Here is a 22,410-nt window from a genome sequence, read left to right on the forward strand (position 1 = left end):
CATTTACACAATGGTTTTACTGCTAATTTACACATAGCAGTAAAAAATGACAACTTGAAATTTGCAGGCAAACAGATGGATTTAGAAAAACCATATTGAATGAGGTAACCCAGAGCCAGGAAGACAAAATATGTACTCACTTATAATTGGTTTTTCACGTAAAACATAGAAAAACCAGCCTAACACTCACAACTTCATTATTAACTTCAGTGCTCAACATATAACTTAAAGGAACCTAGACAACAAAGAGTACCTTAGGAGAGACATAAAGATCTACATAGGAAGGAGAAAAAGACAAGTTCCAGACGGGTGAGTGTGTGCCATCCCCGGGGTGGACTGTCCCTGAAGGACGCACAGACCACTCCTCCCAGCTCCTGCTGCAGGGGCTTCTTTGTTACACATGACCCTGCCTCCCCCAAGCCTGCCATATTGTCTGCAAGTTCCTTGGCCCAGCAACAGTTCCTGTTCCTGCACTAAGGCTATGCACCCAGAGGGGTGAGTGTCTGCTGGCCAGGCAGGCCAGAAGGTCTCCACAAAGGAGTGCAGGGCACCTTCAGCTTCTGCTGCAGGGTCTTCTGTGTTCCACTTAACCTTGTCCTCCGATGTTTGCCCTTTTGTCTGCGTAGTCCTTGGACTACCAGGAGACCCTGTGTCTGTGCTGAGGAGTTCCATCCAGACAGGAACAGTTCCTGCTTCTGCACTGAGGAGATCCACCAAGATAGTCAGTCACAGCAAAGATTGGACCAAGACACCAAGACTCTCCTGGCTCCATTTGAAGGAAGAGATGGGCAGGCACTAATTCAAGAATTCCTCCAACAACCTGAAAGGCAACATGACATCACCAGAATCCAGGGATCCTGAAACAAGAATAACTGAACACCTTACTTCAGAAGAACTAGAAGAAATCGACTTTAAACAGAACATTATGAAAATAATAGAGGACCTTATACAGGACATGAAAAACTGCCATAAAGAAATGGAGATGACAAACAAAAAGGTAGAGGAAATGAATAAATTTCTCAAAGATACCCAAGAAAAATAAGAAAAAGCAATCAAAGAGGTAAGAGAAACAGTTCAAGACTTGAAAAATGAAATGGAGGTAATGAAGAATACACAAACCAAGGGAAGGATGGATATGGAAATTCTGGGTAAACAAACAGGAACTACAGAGACAAATATTCCCAACAGAATATAAGAGATAGAAGAAAGAATCTCAGACACTGAAGATAGAGGAAATAAACACACTGATTAAAGAACAAAACAAATCCAACAAATTCTTAACACAAAACATCCAGAAAATCTGGGACACTGTGAAAAGACCAAACCTAAGAATAATAGAGGTAGACGAAGGAGAAGAATTACAGTTCAAAGGCCCAGAAAATATATTCAACAAAATTATAGAAGAAAACTTTCCCAACCTAAAGAAGGATATTCCTATGAAGGTACCAAGAAGCATACAGAACACCAAATAGACTGGATCAAAAGAAAGTATCCCCATACCATATAATAATCAAAACACAAAACATACAGAATAAAAAACAGATATTAAGAGCTGCAAAGGAAAAAGGTCAAGTAATGTATAAAGGGAAATCTATAAGAATTACACCTGACTTCTCAATGGAAACCGTGAAAGCCAGAAGGTCTTGGATAGGTGTGCTGCAGACACTAAGAGAACATGGATGCAAGCTCAGACTACTATACCCAGCAAAGCCTGCATTCACCATCGATGGAGAAAACAAGATATTCCAGGACAAAAACAGATTTAAACAATACATTGCCACAAACCCAGCCTTACAAAAAATACTAGAAGGAAAATCACAAACCAAGGAAGTCAACAACACCCATAATAGCACAAACATCTGACAACCCTCCACAAACACAACTCAAAGAAGGGAAACACACAAACTCTACCACCAAAAAAAAATAACCAGAGTTAACAACCACTGGTCATTAATATCACTTAATATCAATGGACTTAATTCACCTATAAAAAGGCACAGGTTAAGAGAATGGATATGAAATCAGGATCCAACATTCTGCTGTTTATAAGAAACACACCTCAAACTCAAAGACAGACACTACCTCAGAGTAAAAGGATGGGAAAATGCACCAAAAAAAAAAAACAAGCGGGTGTGGCTATACTAATATCTAACAAGATTGATTTCAATCTAAAATCAATCAGAAGAGATGGAAATGGGCATTTTATACTTATAACAGGAACAATTCATCAGGAGGAAGTCTCTATCCTGAATATCTATCTATGCCACTAATATAAAAACACCCACATATGTAAAAGAATTATTTCTTGAACTCAAAGCATACATCAAACCTCACACTCTAATAGTAGGAGATTTCAACACTCCGCTCTCACCAATGGACAGGTCAACCAGACAGAAACTTAACAGAGAAATAAGAGAACTATCAGATGTAATGAACCAAATGTACTTAACAAACATCTATAGAACATTCCACCCAAATAGAAAAGGATATACCTTCATCTCAGCATCGCATGGAACCTTCTCAAAAATTGATCACATAACTGGTAACAAAGCAAACATCCATAAATACAAAGAAACTGTAGTAACCACCTGGTTCCTGGAGAAAATCAACAAGATTGACAAACCCCTATCCAAACTAATCAAACAGCAGAGGGAGAACATGCAAAGTAACAAGATCAGAAATGAAAAGGGGGACATAACCACAGACACAGAGGAAATTCAGAGAATCATTAGGTCTTACTACAAAAGCCTGAATGCCACTAAATTGGAAAATGTGAAAGAAATGGACACTTTTTAAGATAAGTACCATATACCAAAATTAAATCAAGACCAGGTGAACAATTTAAATAGAACTGTAGGTGGCGAGGAATTAAAAGCTGTCGTCAGAAACCTCCCTACCAAAAAAGCCAAGGACCAGATGGTTTCAATGCAGAATTCTACCAGAACTTCCAAGAAGAGCAAATACCTATACTCCTTAATGTATTTCACAATATAGAAACAGAAGAGTCATTGCCAAATTCCTTTTATGAAGCTACAGTCACCATGATACCAAAACCACACAAAGACTTTTCCAAGAAAGAGAATTACAGACCAATCTCACTCATGAACATCGATGCAAAAATTCTCAATAAAATACTGGCAAACTGAATTCAAGAACACATCCAAAAAAATATACATTATGATCACGTAGGCTTCATCCCAGAGAGATAGGGCTGGTTCAACATATGAAAATCTATCAATATAATCATCGTATAAACAAACTGAAGGAAAAAAAAACCCATATGATCATTTCATTAGATGTGGAAAAAGCATTTGACAAAATTCAACACCCCTTTATGATAAAGGTCTTGGAGAGATTAGGGGTACAAGGGTCATACCTAAATATAATAAAAGCAATATACAACAAGCCGACAGCTAATATTAAATTAAATGAGGAGAAACTCAAAGCCATCCCACTAAAATGAGGAACAAGACAAGGCTGTCCACTCTCTCCATACCTCTTCAATATAGTGCTTGAAGTTCTAGCAATAGCAATAAGAGAGCATAAGGAGATCAAGGGGATTCCAATTTGAAAGGAAGAAGTCAGACTTTCATTATTTGCAGATGATATGATAGTGTATATAAAAATTCTGCCAAAGAACTCCTACAAGCTGATAAACACCTTTAGTAACGTGGCTGGATACAATACCAACTCCAAAAAATCAGTTGCCCTTCTATACACAAAGAACAAAGAAGCAGTGAGGGAAATCAGAGAAACATCACCTTTCAGGATAGCCACAAATAGCATAAAGTATCTTGAGGTAACTCTAACCAAGGAAGTGAAGGATCTATTTGGCAAGAACTTTAAGTCTTTGAAGAAAGAAATTGAAGAGGATACCAGAAAATGGAAGGATCTCCCATGCTCTTGGATGGGTAGGATCAACATAGTAAAAATGTCAATTCTTCCAAAAGTAATCTATAGATTCAATGCAATCCCCATCAAAATCCCAACAAAATTCTTTACAGACCTTGAAAGAACAATAATCAACTTTATATGGAAAAACAAAAAACCTAGGATAGCTGAAACAATTCTATACAATAAAAGTACTTCCGGAGGCATTACCATCCCTGACTTCAAAATCTATTACAGAGCTACAGTAATGAAAACAGCTTGGTATTGGCACAAAAACAGAAATATTGACCAATGGAATCGAATCGAAGACCCAGATATTAATCCACAAACCTATGAACACCTGATTTTTCACAAAGAAGCTAAAATTATACAATGGAAAAAAGAGTGCATCTTCAACAAATGGTGCTGGCATAACTGGATGCCAACCTTTAGAAGAATGAAAATAGATTCATATCTATTGCCATGCACAAAACTCAAGTCCAAATGGATCAAAGGCCTCAATATAAATCTGACCACTCTGAACCCGATAGAGGAGAAAGTGGGAAGTAGCCTTCAATGCATTGGCATAAGAGACTATTTCTTAAATATAACCCCAGTAGCACAGACACTGAGAGCAACAATAAATTAATGGGACCTCCTGAAACTGAGAAGCTTCTGTAAAGCAAAGGGCACAGGCAGTAAGACAAAAAGGCAGACAATTGAATGGGAAAAGATTTTCACCAACCCCACATCAGACAAAGGCCTCATCTCCAAAATATATAAAGAACTCAAGAAATTAGACCTTAAAATTCTAAATAACCCAATTAAAATGGTGTAATGAACTAAACGGAGAATTCTCAATAGAAGAATTTCGAATGGCCAAAAGATACGTAAAGACATGTTCAACTTCCTTGGCTATCAGGGAAATGCAAATCAAAACAACTCTGAGATACCTGTCAGAAAGGCTAAGATCAAAAACACTAATGATAGCTTATGCTGGAGAGGATGTGGAGTAAGGGGAACACTTATCCATTGATGGTGGGGAATGCAAACTTGTGCAACCACTTTGGAAATCAGTGTGGTGGTTTCTCAGAAAACTGGAATCAACCTACCTCAGGATCCATAAATACCATTCTTGGGAATATACCCAAAAGATGCTCAATCATACTACTAAAGTATTTGTTCATTTATGTTCATAGTAGCACTATTTGTAATAGCCAGAACCTGGAAACAACCTAGATGCCCCTCAACTGAAGAATGGATAAAGAAAGTGTGTCACATATATACACATTAGAGTACTACTCAGCAGTAAAAAACAATGACATCTTGAATTTTGTATGCAAATGGATGGAATTAGAAAACACTATCCTGAGTGAGGTAACCCAGACCCAAAAAATTGAATATGGTATGTATTCACTCATTAGTGGATACTAGCCATAAACAAAAGATATAGAGCCTATAGTTCATGATCCTAGAGAAGCTAAGTAATAATGTGAACCGAAAGAAAAATATATATAGACTCACCTCGAAACTGGAAACAGACAAGATCTTTGGACAAAATTTGGGAGCATGGGGGCAAGGGGTAGAAGGAAGGGGAGAAGGGGAGGGTTGAGGAGAACTTGAGGGAATGGGATAGTCTCAATGGAGGAAGAACAGATATAAGAACAAGGAAAGAGATATCTTTTTTGAGGGAGTCATTATGGAGTTAGCAAGAACCCTGGCTTCAGAAAAATGCCCAGCAATCCAGAAATATGACCCCTGCTATGACCCTAAACAATACAGTAGAGGGTGTCTGAACTGGTTTTACCCTGTCGTCAGACTGATGATTATCTTAAATATCACCATAGAACCTTTGTCCAACAACAGATGGAAACAGAGCAAAGACCCACATTGGCACACTGGACTGAGCTCTCAATTCCAGTTATAGAATGGAAGGAGTGAGAGTATAAGCAAGCAAGACAAGATCATGAGTGGTTCATCCACTGAGACAGGTTGCCTGAGCTAAAGGTAGCTCACCAACTCCAATTGGGCTAGGAGTGAACGAGCATGGGAACAAACTAGTCCCTCTGAATGTGCTTGACAGCTGTGGAAGACTGAGGGGCCACTGATAGTGATTTGTCTCTACTGCTTGTACTGGCTTCTTGGGATCCTATTCTATTTGGATGTATACTTTCTCAACCTCGATGCCGTAGGGAGGGCCTTGGACTTTCCATAGGACAGGTGAATTGCCCTCTCTTAGGATTGGCGGGGTTGGGGTGGAAGGGTATGTGGAGGAACTAGGAGGAGGGGAAGGAGTGGAAATTTGGAATGGTAATTTTTTAAAGTAATAAAATAAAAAAGAAATAAATAAATTGGTGCTTCCATGAAAAAAAAGGAAAAAAGATCATATACCTGAAAAGCACTGCCAACCTGAGTCAGAGAGTCCAATTCAGACCTCTTCTGGTTCTGCTTGGGATCTAAAATCTAGTCCCTAGCTTGTCCCAGCCTACCCTCAGACTGTCCCAAACTTTTCCCAGCCTATCTCCAGACTGCCCCTACCCTGTCCCAAGCATATCCCCAGACTGTCTCCAGTCTGTCCCAGTCTGCCCCAAGTTTGCTCCCAGCCAGTCTTCAGCCTGCCCTGAGCCTGTGCCCAGCCTGTCCAAGCCTACTCATAAGAGGATCTCAGGGCAAGACAATTAAGGCTCTGGTTACTGGGTTTTCCCTGTAATGCGCTGCAATAAAGATGTGACCTTAAGCAGCTATGAGACTCCACTCCGTCCTCTAAACTGAGTCAAACCTAGACCCTCTCTAAGCTAAATAAAGAATTGCTTGTGGATACTCTCGGGTCAAGTTAAAAATCTTGACCACTGGTTTCCTGTCACAGGTTGTGTGACTGGGGATTACTGAATATTATCTCGCATACACATGAGTGTCCTGTAAGGTTCCACATCCAGAATAAATTGCACTGCTCTGCTGTTTTCCTCCACCATCCTTCCTTCTCCTCGTCTCTCTCCTTGTCCTCATCTCATCTTTCCACAACTCCCAATGCTTTGCCATTGAATCTCTGCCACACGTCATAGCAAATTCCCATGTCTAGCTCAGAGATGGCTGTTGAGAGCTTGTGTCCCCAACACCTGATCCACTGACATCATCCTCCCAATATTACACCTGCAGCTAGAAGAAAAGCTGACCTCAGAAGTCTCTGGAAGGTGTGTGGCTGCAGCAGTCACAACAGGGGAGCACCAGCTCTTTCTGGACCAGGCAGAACTAGCCATTGGTGGGAAGAGGTCTTCAAGAACTGAAGTGTGGATATGGCTCTAGAGCTGTTTCTGAGCCACCCTAATACATCTTCCTCAAAGATGACACAGTGACTTCTAGCCTTTCAGAAGAAGAATGCCTGAGTTATGTGCACTTCTAAGTGGCCTGCTCTAGTCTAAGACTTAAAGCTCCCATTGTCCTCAGTCAAGGGAAATAGGGAATTAGCCGCAGGGTGCTGTGGAATCTGAAATTGAGGAGACCTTACATGAGGTCTACTATACCTCAGAGGGATCTGCCATGATGGGCTTGACTCTTGGCTTCTGTACCATGAGATATTGCTGGTAAGCCCTGGTCAGGAAATGAGCACCTCTACCTTCCTCACTGCCCACACATGTGGCTTCCTGCTTCATCACTGATCAGTCTCAGTATAGATTTCAAAGTACAAAGCTTTCTATAAACTTTAACTCTATGAGGAAAAAGACCATGTGTGGATTAAACAACCTGGAAGGATCTTTAAAAAATTAAAGAATTTGTGTTGGATTATAATTACAAGAGTGACTTTATTTGTTTGTTTGTTATGTTCTTAACTCTTCTTTATAATTGTATTGTTAGATGGTAGGGTCTTTTTTTATTTTGATTGAAATTGGTTTGGTTTGAGCATAGCCTCACTCCATAGCTCAGACTGACCTCCAATTCATAATCCTTCTGCCTAAGTCTCCCTAGTGCTGGGACTATAAGCAATCTCCATTACCCTTGGCTTATACAAAAGCCTCAAAGAGTGAAATAGAGAGCAGAGACAATAGCTGTGGCTTTTCTTATGGGATGTGAACACTTGGCAACCTGCAGCTAAGTCAACACTGTGTCTTTACCTTCATAGTCTAAGAACAATATGGACTTCGAACAACTCTTTTTCCTTGGAGCTAGGCAACTGGATGTGGGAGAGAGTAATTGCTTCACCCTGCAGCCTGGCTCACAGTAGTAGTGTGTCAGATGGAAACTCCTGAGAGCTGGGCTGAGGTCACAGTTGAAAATCTGAAAGGCTTCCAGAATGGACACCACCACAGAACAAATCGCATCACATGGGCCTCTGGTGTCATAGAAGCAGTTGGTGGTGGCTCAGCAGCTCCAAAATCAAGTACCTGATCACAACCACATTTACAGTTTTGGTGGATGAGGACAATAGTGGTCTGTCTGATAATCCCTGGGAATGAGAGAACCACCACCATCTCATGAGATCAGCAAGGGAAACATGCAGATAAGGTTTTGCCTGTGGTGGCTGCTGTAGGAGTGATGTGCAGACCAGCTTAATGAAACCTCTCTGTGCATCCTTAGCAGCAGACACCCACTGAGGTGGTCAAAGCAAGCTCAGTCAACAGCATCTGAAGGATTCAACCAAAAGGAAGTCATCAGCTTCTCACCCTAACAAAAGTGGAAACAAAATCCAAGAGTCAGCAAAAAAGGTGAATCTTCAGACCAAAGTAAATGCAAGTGAGAAGCATTTGCAGGTGACCAAAGAAGATTTATCTTCAGAGGAAAAAGAAGCTAGCAGTGAGGAGAATCCAGTCTCTTGTTATGTGGGAAAATAAAGAAGCCAGACTTGATGAATGTCCTGCAGCCGGTCTCATCATCTGTCCCTATCTGTTCACTTACCAATCAAAGGCATACTTTATCAATTATTTTGTAAATAAAACTTTTTGTAGCTCTGAAAATATTTTTTTAAGTAGGAAGAATGTTAGGACATATTTTTTTTTACACTGTGATATATGTCTTTGCCAAAGTATCTTCTGATTGGAAGAGATGAAAGGCCAATATCTAGTCAGAAAGAGGTTGTGTGTGACTCTTGGGACAGAGCAGACTCTGGGAAGAAGAAAGTCAGACTCACCAACCAGACTTAAGGAGGAAAGAAAAGATGCAACATTGAAGAAAGATAATACCATGTGGCAGAACCCAGATTAATATAAATGGTATAATTTCAGTTATAAGAGCTAGTTGGACAGGCCTACGCTAAGGCCGAGGTTTCACAATCAATAAGAAGTCTCCATGTCATTATTTGGGAGCTGGATGGAAGGACAGATTAAGACTTGCTACAGAAGTAATATGACTTCGTGTCATTTTTTAAGCATAACCAAGTTTTGGGTTTTACTCTGCTCAGTACTATTTTATATAAGATCCTACTATTAAGTGTAGGCTAGCCAGGGAAAAGTGCTATAATCTTGCCTTAGTCTTCCAAGTACTGAGATTGCAATGTGTATCACTATGCCCAGATTTTTATCCTATAATGCAAATCCACTAAATGCTATCTTGGAGTCATCTTTGTGTACTGAATATATCTTGAACATCTATATTACATCTAGTGTTATATTACAAAATTATTTCCTAACAAACAAATCATAAACCGGACATAGTAGCATACAAACATAACCCTAGCACTTGAGAGGCAAAGACAGGAAGATTAGGATCCAAGGCCATGGTCTCAGTTACATGCAGAGTTCAAGGCCAACCTGGACTACATGGAAATCTATCTCAAAATGTAAAATGAGAGAAGAGGAGTAGAAGAGAAGGGAAGAAGGAAGGGACAAAAGAAAGGGAGGGAGAGAAGAGTGCTGGAGGAATCACTTGTTCATCCCAGCTGCCCAGAACTGAAATAATAACACAGAAACTGTATTCATTAAATCACTGCTTGGCCCCTTAGCTCTAGTGTCTTACTGGCTAACTCTTACATCTTAATTTAATCTATTTTTATTAATCTGTGTATCACCATGAGGTTGTGGCCTACCAGCAAAGTTTTAGCACATCTATCTCTGGTGGCGAATCATGGCATCTCTGACTCTGCTCTTTCTCCCAGCATTCAGTCCAGTCTTCCCACCTACCTAAGTTCTGAGCTATCAACAGGCCAAGGCAGTTTCTTTTTCATTAATGGTAACTACAGCACACAGAAGGGAATCCCACATCAGAGGAGGAAAGAAAAAAGGAAGAAAGAAAGAAAGAAAAGTACATAGGAAGGAAGAAAGGAAAGAAGGAAGAAAATCAACCACTTCTGGGTGATAGCTGTCCCTGCCAAAGCTGGGTACACTTTATAACATATTCTGTGTCATAGTCCACTTTCATTAACAGCTTTATAGTGTTGTAGATAATTCAAAATTTGAGTATATACTTCATTAAATATTATATTGTGACATGATCAAACCTTTTCAACAGCTTATTATGGCTCATGTCTTTGAACACTAGGTCTTCAGGTAATCATATCTTTTATAATCTTTTTTTCTGAAGAAACATAAGAAGAAAATAAGGAAGGAAGGAGGGAATGGGTATGGAGGGCAGAAGAGAGGAAGAGCGAACGAAAGAAAGGAAGAAGGAAGGAAAGCACTTATTATGCTTCATCACCCTCCTTCCCATCTCCCTTAAGGTGAGAACATGGTCTGTCACCTCATTTTAAGAAAGAACTGATCAGCCGGGCGATGGTGGCGCACGCCTTTAATCCCAGCACTCGGGAGGCAGAGGCAGGCGGATCTCTGTGAGTTCGAGACCAGCCTGGTCTACAGAGCTAGTTCCAGGACAGGCTCCAAAGCCACAGAGAAACCCTGTCTCGCAAAACAAAACAAAAAAAACCCAAAAAAAGAAAGAACTGATCAAAAGTCCTATACAACTGTAAAACTTCGGAATCACAGCAATGGCAGCCTGGCAAGACATTCACAGTGGTGCAATAATGGCACTTTTATCTTCATAGTAACCAGCAAGTGTTCAATTGGATTTAAGGCTCTCTCCATAGAAGGAAACCCATATCTGGTGCTGGAAAGATAGAAGAGAGGCTACTACTATTTTCTTAAACAGATATAAGTTCTATTGTATTCTTTACACTTATGGTTAGACCCATAGTTAAGTGTGACTTTCACCTTTCATCAAAAAAGCAACATCTTGTGCAACAGATGGAGAGTGTATAGAGACCCACAAATGGGAAAATGCAGAGAATAAGTTACTATGGGGTGCCCAGCCCCAAAGGATACACATAAAATGTAATCTCTACAAATGAGGCTCATGAAACATTACAGAAGAAGGGGCAAAGGACCAAGATGCCTGCTGAAAATTAGTGTCTTCTAGACACTAGGCCAAGCTGTGCCTAAGACTTTCAGCAAAATGTTGTCTTAAAAAGAATGACCAAGTGACACCAACAGTGGACTTGCAAAGGTGGATGGGAAAGACTCACAAGACCTCACCACTAGATGAAGAAGGAGAACTAGTTTTCTCTGTAGACCAGTGCCCTGATAAGTTCTCCAATCTGAAGTGATCAACACTAAACATATGCACATACCAGTGACACTAAGTGGACTCAGTAGTATGTGCAAACACACACACACCACCACCACCACCACCACCACCACCACCACCACCACCATCAAGAACAACAATAAGAACAACAATGATTCTGTAATCTTATAGGAACTCTGAAGCACACAGTTGACCAAGAGGTGAGTGATCACCCACCCAGCTGGACACCTCACTCCATAGCCTCTAGGTAATGGAGAAAAACCCTAGGCTCCTCTCCCACCTGCCTCAGTTTCTCTAGCCAGCAGTAGGCAAGCTTCCTGCAAGTACATTGCTCCAATACCCCCAACCCATCCATAAAACCCTGTAAATTACAAGTCCCACTCTGCCCCCAAATCCTCCTATGACCCATGACCTCAGAGGAACAGGCTGTGACTGCACACAGTGTACCAAGAGAGCATGCCAAGAGACCTCAGTGGGTCCCTGAGACACAGATGATGACAGTACAGAGCAAACCAAGTAAAGCTCCCAAAGACATAGACAACTACTGCAAGGATTGGACCAAGAGGCAAAGACACTGCTGGCATCAATTGGAGCTACCAATGCAAGAATTCATTCAACAACCTAAAAAGTAACATGGTAATACCAGAATCCAATGGTCATAAAACAGGAAGAAGTGATCAGTCTAACCTAGAAGAAGCAGAAGAAAATGATTTTAAATGTAACTTTATGAGGATAATGGAGACCTTTAAAGAGGAAATGAAAAATTACCTTAAAGAAATGGAGGTAAAGACAAACAAAAAATGGAAGAAGTCAATAAATCTCTGAAAGAAACCCAAGAAACCCAGGAAAAAGCAATCAAACAGGTGAAGGAAGCAGTTCAAACAGTTCAAGACTTGAAAGCTGAAATAAATGTAATAAAGAAAACACAAACTGAGAGAATTCTACATATGAAAAATATGGGTAAATGAACAGGAGCTACAGAGCAAGCATACCCAACAGAATACAAGATATGGAAGAGAGAATCTCAGGTTTGAAGATACTGTAGAGGAAATTGATTCATTGGTCAAAGAAAATGTTAAATACAACAAATTATTAACAAAAAACATTCAGGAAATCTGGGACACCATGAAAAGACCAAATCTAGCTGGGCGATGGTGGCGCACGCCTTTAATCCCAGCACTCAGGAGGCAGAGGCAGGCGGATCTCAGTGAGTTCGAGACCAGCCTGGTCTACAGAGCTAGTTCCAGGACAGGCTCCAAATCCACAGAGAAACCCTGTCTCGAAAAACCAGAAAAAAAAAGAAAAGACCAAACCTAAGAATAATATGGGTAGAAGAAGGAGAAGAAGAACTCCAGCTCAAATGCACAGAAAATGTATTTAATAAAATCATAGAAGAAAACTTTTCCAGCCTAAAGAAGCATATTTTTATGAAGGTACAAGAAGCTTACAGAACACCAAATATACTGAACTGAAATAAAAGATCCCCTCACCATATAATAATAAAAACACTAAACATACAGGATAAAGAAAGAATATTAAGAGGTACACAGGAAAAAGAACAAGTAATACATAAAGGCAGACTTATCAGAATTACATCCGACTTCCCAATGGAAACCATGAAAGTCATAAATTCCTGGGCAGATGTCCTGCAGACACTAAGAAACCAAGGATACAATCCCAGACTACTATACCCAGCAAAGTTTTCAATCACCATTTATGAAGAAAACAAAATATTCAATGACAAAACCAGATTTAAACAATACCTTTCCACAAAGCCAGCCTTTCAAAGAGGACTAGAATGAAAACTCCAGCCTTAGGAAGTTAGCTGCACCCTCAAAAATACAGGCAATAGATGGCCTCCCACCAGCAAACTCAAAAGAAGGGAAATACAAAACACTACCACCAAAAAATAACAGGAACTAACAATCACTGGTCATTAATATCTCCTAATCTCAATGGACTCAGTCGACCTATAAAAAGACACAGGCTAAGCTATGGATACAAAACCAGGATTCATCCTTTTGCTGTATACAAAAAACACACCTCAACCTAAAAGACAGACATTAATTACCTCAGAGTAAAGGGTTGGGAAAAGATTTTCTAATCAAATGGACCTAAGAAACAAGTGGGTATACCTATTCTAATATATAACAAAATATACTTCACACTAAAATCAATAAGAAGAGATGAAGAACGACACTTCATAATCACTGAAGGAAAAGCTCCATCAAGATGAAGTCTCAATCCTAAACATCTATTCTCAAATACAAGAGCATCCACGTATGTAAAATAAACATTACTAAAGCTTAAATTGCACATTAAACCCCACACACTAATAGTCAGAGATTTCAACACCCTACTGTCCCCAATGGTCAGGTCAAACAGACAGAAACTTAACAGAGAAATAAGACAATTAACAGATGTCATGACTCAAATGGATTTAACAGACATCTATAGAACATTTTGCCCAAATACCTCACAGAAGCTTCTCTAAAACTGACCACATACTTTGTAAGAAAAAAAAACCCTCAACAGACATAAATATTTTTTATAAATTTGTTATAACTCCCTGTATTTTATTGAATCACCATGGTTTAACATTAGAATTCAATAACAACACTAATTGCAGAAGGCCTACAAACTCATGGAAATTGAACTCAGTTGAATCTCCCCCAGAAGAAATAAATAAATTAAAGACTTCCTAGAATTCAATGAAATGAAGGCATAATGTATCCAAACCTATAGGCCACTATGAAGGCAGTGCGAAGAGGAAAGGTCATAGCACTAAGTGGAGAGATAAAGAAAGTGGAGAAAACTCACAGCAGCAATTTAACAGCACACTTGAAAGCACTAGAACAAAAAGAAACAAACTCACTCAGGAGGAGCAGACAGCAGGAAATTGAGGGCTGAAATCAATAAAACAGAAAAAAGAGAACGATACAATGAATCAGTGAAACAAAAGCTTGTTCTTTGAGAAAATCAACAAAATAGACAAACAGTCATCCAAACTAATCTAAAGGCAGAGAGAGAATACCCAATTTTAACAAAATCAGAAGTGAAAAGGGGACATAACAGCAGAAAACAGGGAAATCCAGAGAATCATTGGGTCATACTACAAAATCCCGTACTCCACCAAGTTGGAAAATGTAAAAGAAATGGACAATTTTCTGGATAAGTATCACATACCAAAATTAAATCAAGAACAGGTAAACAATGTAAATAGATCTATAAGCTGCAATGAAATAGAAGCAGTCATCAGAAGATTCCCAACCCCAAAAAGCCCAGGGGCCGATGGCTTCAGTGAAGAATTCTACCAGAACGTCAAAGAAGAGTTAACAATTATACTCTTCAAATTGTTCCACATAATAGAAAAAGCAATGCCACTTTTGGGTTTATATCCAAAGGATGCTCAATTGTACGACAAAGACATGTGCTCACCTATGTTCATAGCAGCATTATTTGTCATATCCAGAACCTGGAAATGACCTAAATGCCCCTAGACTGAAGAATGGATAAGGAAAACAGAGTACACTTACACAATACAGCAGAAAGAATAATGACATCTTGAAAATTGTGAACAAATGGATGGATCTAGTAAACATCATATTGATTGACATAAAGCAGACCCAGAAAAACAAATACCATATTTACTCACTCATAAGTGGCTTTTGGACATAAAGCAAAGAAAAACCAGCCTATAATTCACAATCCCATAAAACCTAGACAACAATAAGGACCCTAAGAGAGACATACATAGATCTAATCTACATGGAAAGAAGAAAAAGACAAGAACCCCTGAGTAAATTGAGAGCATGGGGACCATGGGAGAGGGTAGAAGGGGAGGGAAAAGGAAGGGAGGGAAATGGGGAAAATATATATAACTCAATAAAAACAATAAATAAAGAAAAACAGACAAGTTGACTAATGGAATTGAATCGAAAACCTGTATAATTAATCCACACAACAATGAACACCTTATTTATTTATTTTTTTTTACAAAGAAGCTAAAATTACACAGTGGAAAAAGAAAGCATCTTCAACAAATGGTGCTAGAATAACTGGATGTCACATGTAGAAGACTAAAAATAGATCCATATCTATCACCATGTACAAAACTCACTCAAGTCCAAATGGATTAAAGATCTCAATATAAATCTGACTACACTGAACCTGATAGAAGAGAAAGTGGTAAGTAGCATTCAATGCATCAGTAAAGGAGACTACTTCCTAAAGACAACACTATTAGCACAGACACTGAGAACAATTAATAAATGAGATGTCCTGAAGCTGAGAAGCTTCTGTAAAGCAAAGGGCAGAGTCAGTAAGACAAAAAGGCAGCCTACTTAATGGAAAAAGATTTTCACCAACCCCACATCAAAAAGAGGTGTTTATATATGAATACCAACATATATAAAGAACTCAAGAAACTAGACATCAAAATACCAAATAATCCAATTTAAAATGAGGTCCATATCTAAATAGAGAATTCTCAACAGAAGAATCTCAAATGGCCAAAAGACACTTAAGGAAATATTCAATATCCTTAGCCAGCTGGCAATGCAAATCAAAACAACTCTGAGATACCATCTTATACAAGTCAGAATGGCTAATATCAAAACACCAATGAAGCTTATGCTTGAGAGGATGCTGAGTATGGGGAACAGTCCTCCATTGCTGGTGAGAATGCAAAATGTAAACCACTTCTGAAATCAGTATGGCAGTTTCTCAGAAAATTGGGTATCCACCTACCTAAAGACCCAGCAATACCACTCTTGGGCCTATATCCAAAGGATGCTCAATCAAACTACAATGACATTTATTAAACTCTGCTCATGGCAGCATTATTTGTAATACCCAGAACCTAGAAATAACCTAGATGCCCCTCAACCAAAGAATGAATAAGGAAAATATGGTACATTTACACAATGGGGTACTATTCAGCAATAAAAAATAATGACATCTTGAAATTTGAATGTAAATGGATGGAACCAGAAAAAAACATCCTAAGTGAGGTGCCTATCATCTGTTGTTTATCCACTGATGAGTCAGCTCTTTTTAAACAAATCAGAAGGAGCCTTGGCAGCGACACATCTTCACAGTATACAAAAAGCTTATTCCACAATATTTTAGATTTATTTTCTACTTTGAGGTAAGAATCTTTCTTCCCTAGGTGTCTATAGTAGTTTCTACCTCCTTCACTCCATGTCCAATGAGCATGATAGCATCAGTGTCACATGACTGGTCTCTCTGCAATAGATGTTACTGCTCCTACAGATGCATACTGATGTTTTCCTCAAAGTGATAGCTGCAATGGATGCATCATTTGCAGCAATAATGAAACTTACACTAAAAGTAACTACAGCTGGTGTTGCCACCTGGAGACGTTTATAATAATTCATTGTAGTTCTGCAAGATGCAAAAGGATATGTTAGAAGGACCTATAGCAGGAATCACCTTTTCTTCTGTGTTCAATAACGTGTTATTTCACTGACCTCCAGATAATTCCTTGTTTAATATTTACCTGGTTGGCTTTTGGTAGGTAGAGGCAGATGTGATGTTTTCCATGTGTCTCTAAGGTCACTTCCTGAATCAGGCCACCACTACAGGGATAATGACAATTGGGGACTATTTCTCTCCTAACTCTGATCAGGAACTAGAGAGAAAGATAGACTTCATTTGGGACCTAGTGAGTGAGCCATCTCCAAAGCCAATTCCCTAACTAGGGATTCACAGAATAATTTGGGGGGAGGGTTACAAAGTATTTTCCAGACAGATCCTGTCTGGAGTAATAAACAATAATAAAAAACATGATCTTCTATTTTTTTCTATAATCCATATAAATCTGCTTAGACAGCCCCTTGTAGCTCTAAGGGAGCAGCACAGGAAGGAAACACAAGCTGGGTCCAGGACTTTCTTCAAGGGCACCAGTCTCTATCATGCATGGAGATCTGATGTTCAGGCCCAATCCTGGGAACTAGTTGAGGCTCTGTACGATAATCAATAACTCTTTTTATTCCAGATCTAGAATTTTTCTTCCAAGCTCTAAGATTTCAGAATGTCAATGCCACTGTATAGTTGATTGAAACATATAGTCTTCACGTCTGGACAAGTGCTTGTTTGAGATGCTACGTTAATCCAATTCCATGATATTTTATTCTTTGAAAATTCCTCAAAAGAAATTACCTTTATCTTTAAAAAATTCCTCATTTTTATTTAGACAAAACACCATTCAAATCCCTTTTGCTTTGCCTATGTTCTTGAGTACTTAGACACAATGAACTAACCACTTTATACTCTTAAGATCTGAGGTTATACTGCTTGGTCACGCAAAGCCTTATCTTTCAATGTAGATAACCATGTCTGACATTGGTTAAGTGGCAACAATACTCTGCATGCCATAAATAATCACACCATGCCTACAGCTACTCCTCTTTTCATTTACAATAGCATCTGTGAGATCTTTAACTATGTCTAGACTGGTGAACAGGAAAGGCCCCCTGTTCTTATGTTCAGTGAGGATCTCTATTCTTCAGGGTCCAATCCAGAGGGGAAGCCTACATGACAGTGATAGCACACGTTTGTGGTGTAATGTATGTGAGCAGTGTACCATATATGAGTGATGTAACACATTTGGGCTGTGCATTAGAGGTGAGCAATACAACATACATAAGCAACATAAGACATGTGAGCAGTGCTTCCCATGTAAGTAGATCAACATGCAGGAAAAGTGTACCATACATGCATGGTGTAACCCATGTGAGCAACCTAACACACGTGAGCAGTGCAACATATGTGAGCAGTATAACATATGTGTGCAGTGTAACACATGGGCTCTGTTCAAAGGTCATCACTGATGAGCTTGAGGAGAGGTGAACTGAACCCCTCAGGGTCCTTCTGTTTGCTTGCTCTTGCTTTGTTTTTGCAATCAAGCAAAGCAGGCTGGCATGAAGAACAGTTATTGGAATGGAGTTAAGCAGCTACTGAATTCAGATCAACTTTTGGTATTTAATGACTATGACATTTTGTCAAGGCTCAATTTTCTCATCTGTAAAATGGAAACACTTATACTTAGGGTGGATGGGATCTAAAGAAAGCTCAGACCAGAGATATAATGATATGTCATTTGTTCCAAGATGCACAGCATTTCAGCTTGTAATCAAATAAGCAAGAATAAAATTTCTAATCAAGAATATGTTCCTGTTTATCTGAGAGCACTGTTTGATTTCCAGTGATGCATGAAATAATGAAAGCACAAGTACGGCCTCAAATACTGATCTGCACACATGCTATGTTGTTATCAAGCCCATATGGCTCTCAGTGTATAGACAAAAACCCTGAGATCCCATACAGAGCATAGATGTGGTACTTTCTGTCTTTGGAGGTGTTTTCTGTTCATCCCACTGGAACTGAAATTCATAAGATTCTGAAACTAACTAATTAAGTGTAGCAACAACAATAATTTATGGTTGGAGTTCGTCACTCCACAAGGAGCAGCATTAAATGCTCAGGGCATTAGGAAGGGTGAGACCTACCATCTGAAGGTGTCCATCATACCTGATATCTGTGTATTCAATACACTCTCCCCATTCTTTCTTCCCTCTCAACCACTTTCTATCATCTACTACTCATTAAAATAAATCAGAGATTCCATCCCCCTTGACAACACATATGAAGTCTGTCAGGCTCAATGAGCCCACCACAGGCTTTGTAAGTAAAATGTACACACTCACACCAGAGATGCCTGTGTTTGTGCAAGCACGACAGAGGAGGATCACTACACATACACTACAGGGACCTCAAAGCTGACAATAAACTGGCTGATTCCTGAACAAGTCCCCCAGGATATGTGTTCCTGTCTGCCTCTGAGGATAAGTTTTGGAGGGTGGAGTAGGCACCTCATCATGGGATCCAGGACTCTCAGGATCTGGTCACAGATTCAACACCAGCAGAGAGCAGAGTCATGAGAATTTCTGATTAGGAAGATAAAGCTTGACCAGGCCAGCTTGGTGGTTTCCTGCCCTCCCTTTCTCCTGGTTTGGAACTATAAAAGCAGGGACCAGGTAAGCACACAGCAGAGAACGGGGAATAGACTGCACCAGTGGGAAAATGCAGGCCATACTTTTCCTGTTGGCCCTTCTCTTGCCTCCTGGAGCTGGAGCCGGTGAGTTTGGTCTGTTCCTTCATATCCTTTGATAAGCATGATCTTCCTTGTGTCATCCAGAAATTCTCTTCAGTCAAGTAGGGATGAATAATTAATTTCCTTTCACATTGTTTCATCAAAATACATGTTGTTCTGATAGGCAGCTCTTCGCTGTCCTTCCATCAGTGTTGAGGAAGAAAGGATGTAGGTGAAGAACTATCTAAATGAACTGGCATCAGAAACATGATTGACCACTGTGTTCTGAAATGTAGGATGATGGTGGATAGGGAGGTCTGGAGAGAAAAGAACCACAGGGAGGAAAGATCAGAGGATGCTTGGAGGGTCCTGACCCCATGAGAGGTGGGGTGGGATGGGGAGAAGTCACTCAGCTTTAGCCCCATTTCATCTGCTGCCACTGCTTTGGGGTGTCCTGCAAATATGTGACCAGCGACACTGCGTTCTTTGTTTCAGAGGAGATTGTTGGTGGTGTGGAGTCAAGACCACACTCCCGCCCTTACCTGGCCCATCTGGAGATCATCATTGACAGAGTTACCACTAGCAACTGTGGAGGGTTTCTCATAAGTGAAGAATTTGTGATGACGGCTGCGCACTGTAAAGGCAGGTAGGTGATTCTCTTTGTATGAAGAAATGCATGAACCAGAGTCACAGAGGGGCAGGGGCCTGAGGAAAGGTCCTATCCCTGCTCACCTCCAGATGGACTCTTACTTATAATGTGAAGACAAAGGGAATGCAAAGCCATTCATTGCACAATTTTCTTTGTTATCTCCATTTTCAAAGGACAGAGCTTTAAGCAGAGCTCTGGGAGGACAAAGGGCTACTTTCCTTTTGTCACAGGAGCACTTAGATATGGCTGGTGTGGAACTTCATTGAGTGCCTGTCTACCTCATTCAAAGCCATGGGTTCAGTCCAAATATGAGAAGGCAGAGCCAGTTCTCAGCACTGTGTTTTCCTGAGCTCATAGCTTCTGGGAAGTCTGTGGTCCTGAAACTTCATCTCAACTACAATTGGGGTCTTTCTTCTGTGGGGCAGAGAAGACCTGGTGTCCCTCTGCTTGAAATGAGTTCTTCTTTTGATATCAGCATTTTTACTGCCTCTTTTTCTCTTTCAACAGAGAAATTATTGTCACTCTTGGGGCTCATGATGTGAGCAAGACAGAACCCACACAGCAGAAGATAAAAGTCGAAAAACAAATCATTCACCCACATTACAACGTCTACCCCCACCTGCATGACATCATGTTGCTGAAGGTGCCATTATTTTTCCTGCCCTTTTAAATCTCCTTCTTTAACTCTTTTTTTTTGGCTCATGCCTTTGAATTTTCTCTTGTTCAACCCATTTCCTCAGAACCTACCCCGAATTCCTTGTCTTTACCACCACAATGGGAAAGAACCCATGCCAAAGACATCATCCTTCTCTGGGTTACCATGTCTTCTCTCCTTCCTCCTCACAGCTTCAAAGAAAAGCTAAGATCACTCCTGCCGTGGCTAAAATTCTCCTGCCTAGTCCACGCGACTCTATTAAACCTGGACATATGTGCCTGGCAGCTGGATGGGGCAAAACTGGAGTGAATGACCCATTGTCAGCCAAACTGAGGGAGGTGACACTAAGAATCATGGAAAAAGAGGCTTGTAACCACTACTCGAATTACAGAGACGATGTCCAGGTCTGTGTGGGCCGTCCAGGAAACATACAATCAGTGTTTAAGGTGAGTACCAACATATTTTCTCTCCCCACATCAGGAGACAATGTTAGAGAAGGGAGTGGGTCAATCATCTCTCCACTGCCTTGACCTATACCTGTGTTCTTTGGCTGCTAGTCTTCTGGGAAATGCAGTTTTCCCTCTAGTTCTCATACCCCATCCAAGCCCTTCCTGTAATTTTCCCCCAGGGTTCTAGAATGCAATAGAAGGGAGTGAGGGGGATACAACCTAAACAATGTGTCAAGACAGTAGAAAAATTTCAAGCCCTAACTCATTGCTCACAGGGAGCCAGAACTCCTTACTTCACTCTGGGTTTAGCTATGGTGAGGGGTCTGTAGTTGGGGAAAGTGATCTGTTCTCATTCTCTGCTTTTTTTGCAACCTATAGGGAGACTCCGGGGGACCTCTAGTCTGTGCTGGGGTGGCCCATGGTATTGTATCATATGGACGTAATGATGCAAAACCCCCTGCAGTCTTCACCAGAACCTCTGGATATGTGTCCTGGGTTAATGCAGTCATAAGGGAACATAGCTGAAAAGCTGTCAGCCTGAGTCAGATTCTTCAAGTCAGAGCTTTTCTGTTACCTCCTGAATGAAAGAAAAACCTGTCTCCAGACTTGCCCTTAGTCTAACTCAGCCTGTTCCAGCCTAACAGCAGCCTGTGTCCACCCTGTATGATCCTGACACCAGCCTGTCCTCAGCTTGTTCCATCCTGTCCCCAGACTGTCCCAACTTGTACCCCAACTGCCCCAGCCCATCCCAACCTGTCTCCAGCCTGTTCCAGCATGCCTCCAATGTATCTCCAGACTGTCCCCACCCTGTCATAGCATGTCTCTGAGAGGACCTTAAGGATACTCAAGGTTCTGGTGATTAACTGTTCTCTGTAATGCAGCTCAATAAAGATGATATCTCCATTAGCTCTGAGACTCCACCCTGTGCATAAACTAACTCAGTCCCTCACACACAGGTAGAACTTCTCTAAGCTGAGTTTAGAGTTGTCAGGTGATATTCTCTGGCCATGTTTGTAAACTTGACCAGTGGTTTCCTGGCACAGGGTGTGCCACTGTGGATTACTGGATAATCCCTCACATATACACGTGTGTACTGTGAGATTTCACATCCAGCACAATTTGCACTGTTCTGCTGTTTCTTTCACTGTCCTTCCTTTTCCTATTC

General features: G+C 40.4%; 1 protein-coding gene across 1 annotated transcript; it reads left to right on the forward strand.

Moving 5' to 3' along the window:
* The first annotated feature begins 19,461 nt into the window (after positions 1-19,461).
* Positions 19,462-22,141, forward strand: LOC121435061 (mast cell protease 4-like). The gene is made up of 5 exons (XM_041634128.1): positions 19,462-19,537; positions 19,988-20,138; positions 20,649-20,784; positions 20,988-21,242; positions 21,624-22,141. Exons 1-5 carry the CDS (start codon positions 19,483-19,485, stop codon positions 21,768-21,770), a joined length of 744 nt encoding a protein of 247 aa, XP_041490062.1. The 5' UTR covers positions 19,462-19,482; the 3' UTR covers positions 21,771-22,141.
* Positions 22,142-22,410: the final 269 nt, after the last annotated feature.

This window comes from Microtus oregoni, unplaced genomic scaffold (genome assembly GCF_018167655.1).
Source record: "Microtus oregoni isolate MIOR12 unplaced genomic scaffold, Mior012 000045F_ref0000178, whole genome shotgun sequence".
In the NCBI taxonomy this organism is placed as follows: domain Eukaryota; kingdom Metazoa; phylum Chordata; class Mammalia; order Rodentia; family Cricetidae; genus Microtus; species Microtus oregoni.

Bases quoted from the DNA above. Each gene is read 5' to 3' on its own strand.
- LOC121435061 (XM_041634128.1), top strand. From the start codon at position 19,483: ATGCAGGCCATACTTTTCCTGTTGGCCCTTCTCTTGCCTCCTGGAGCT. The intron at 19,538-19,987 runs GTGAGTTTGGTC...TCTTTGTTTCAG, and splicing joins GCCTCCTGGAGCTGGAGCCG to AGGAGATTGTTGGTGGTGTG. The intron at 20,139-20,648 runs GTAGGTGATTCT...CTCTTTCAACAG, and splicing joins GCTGCGCACTGTAAAGGCAG to AGAAATTATTGTCACTCTTG.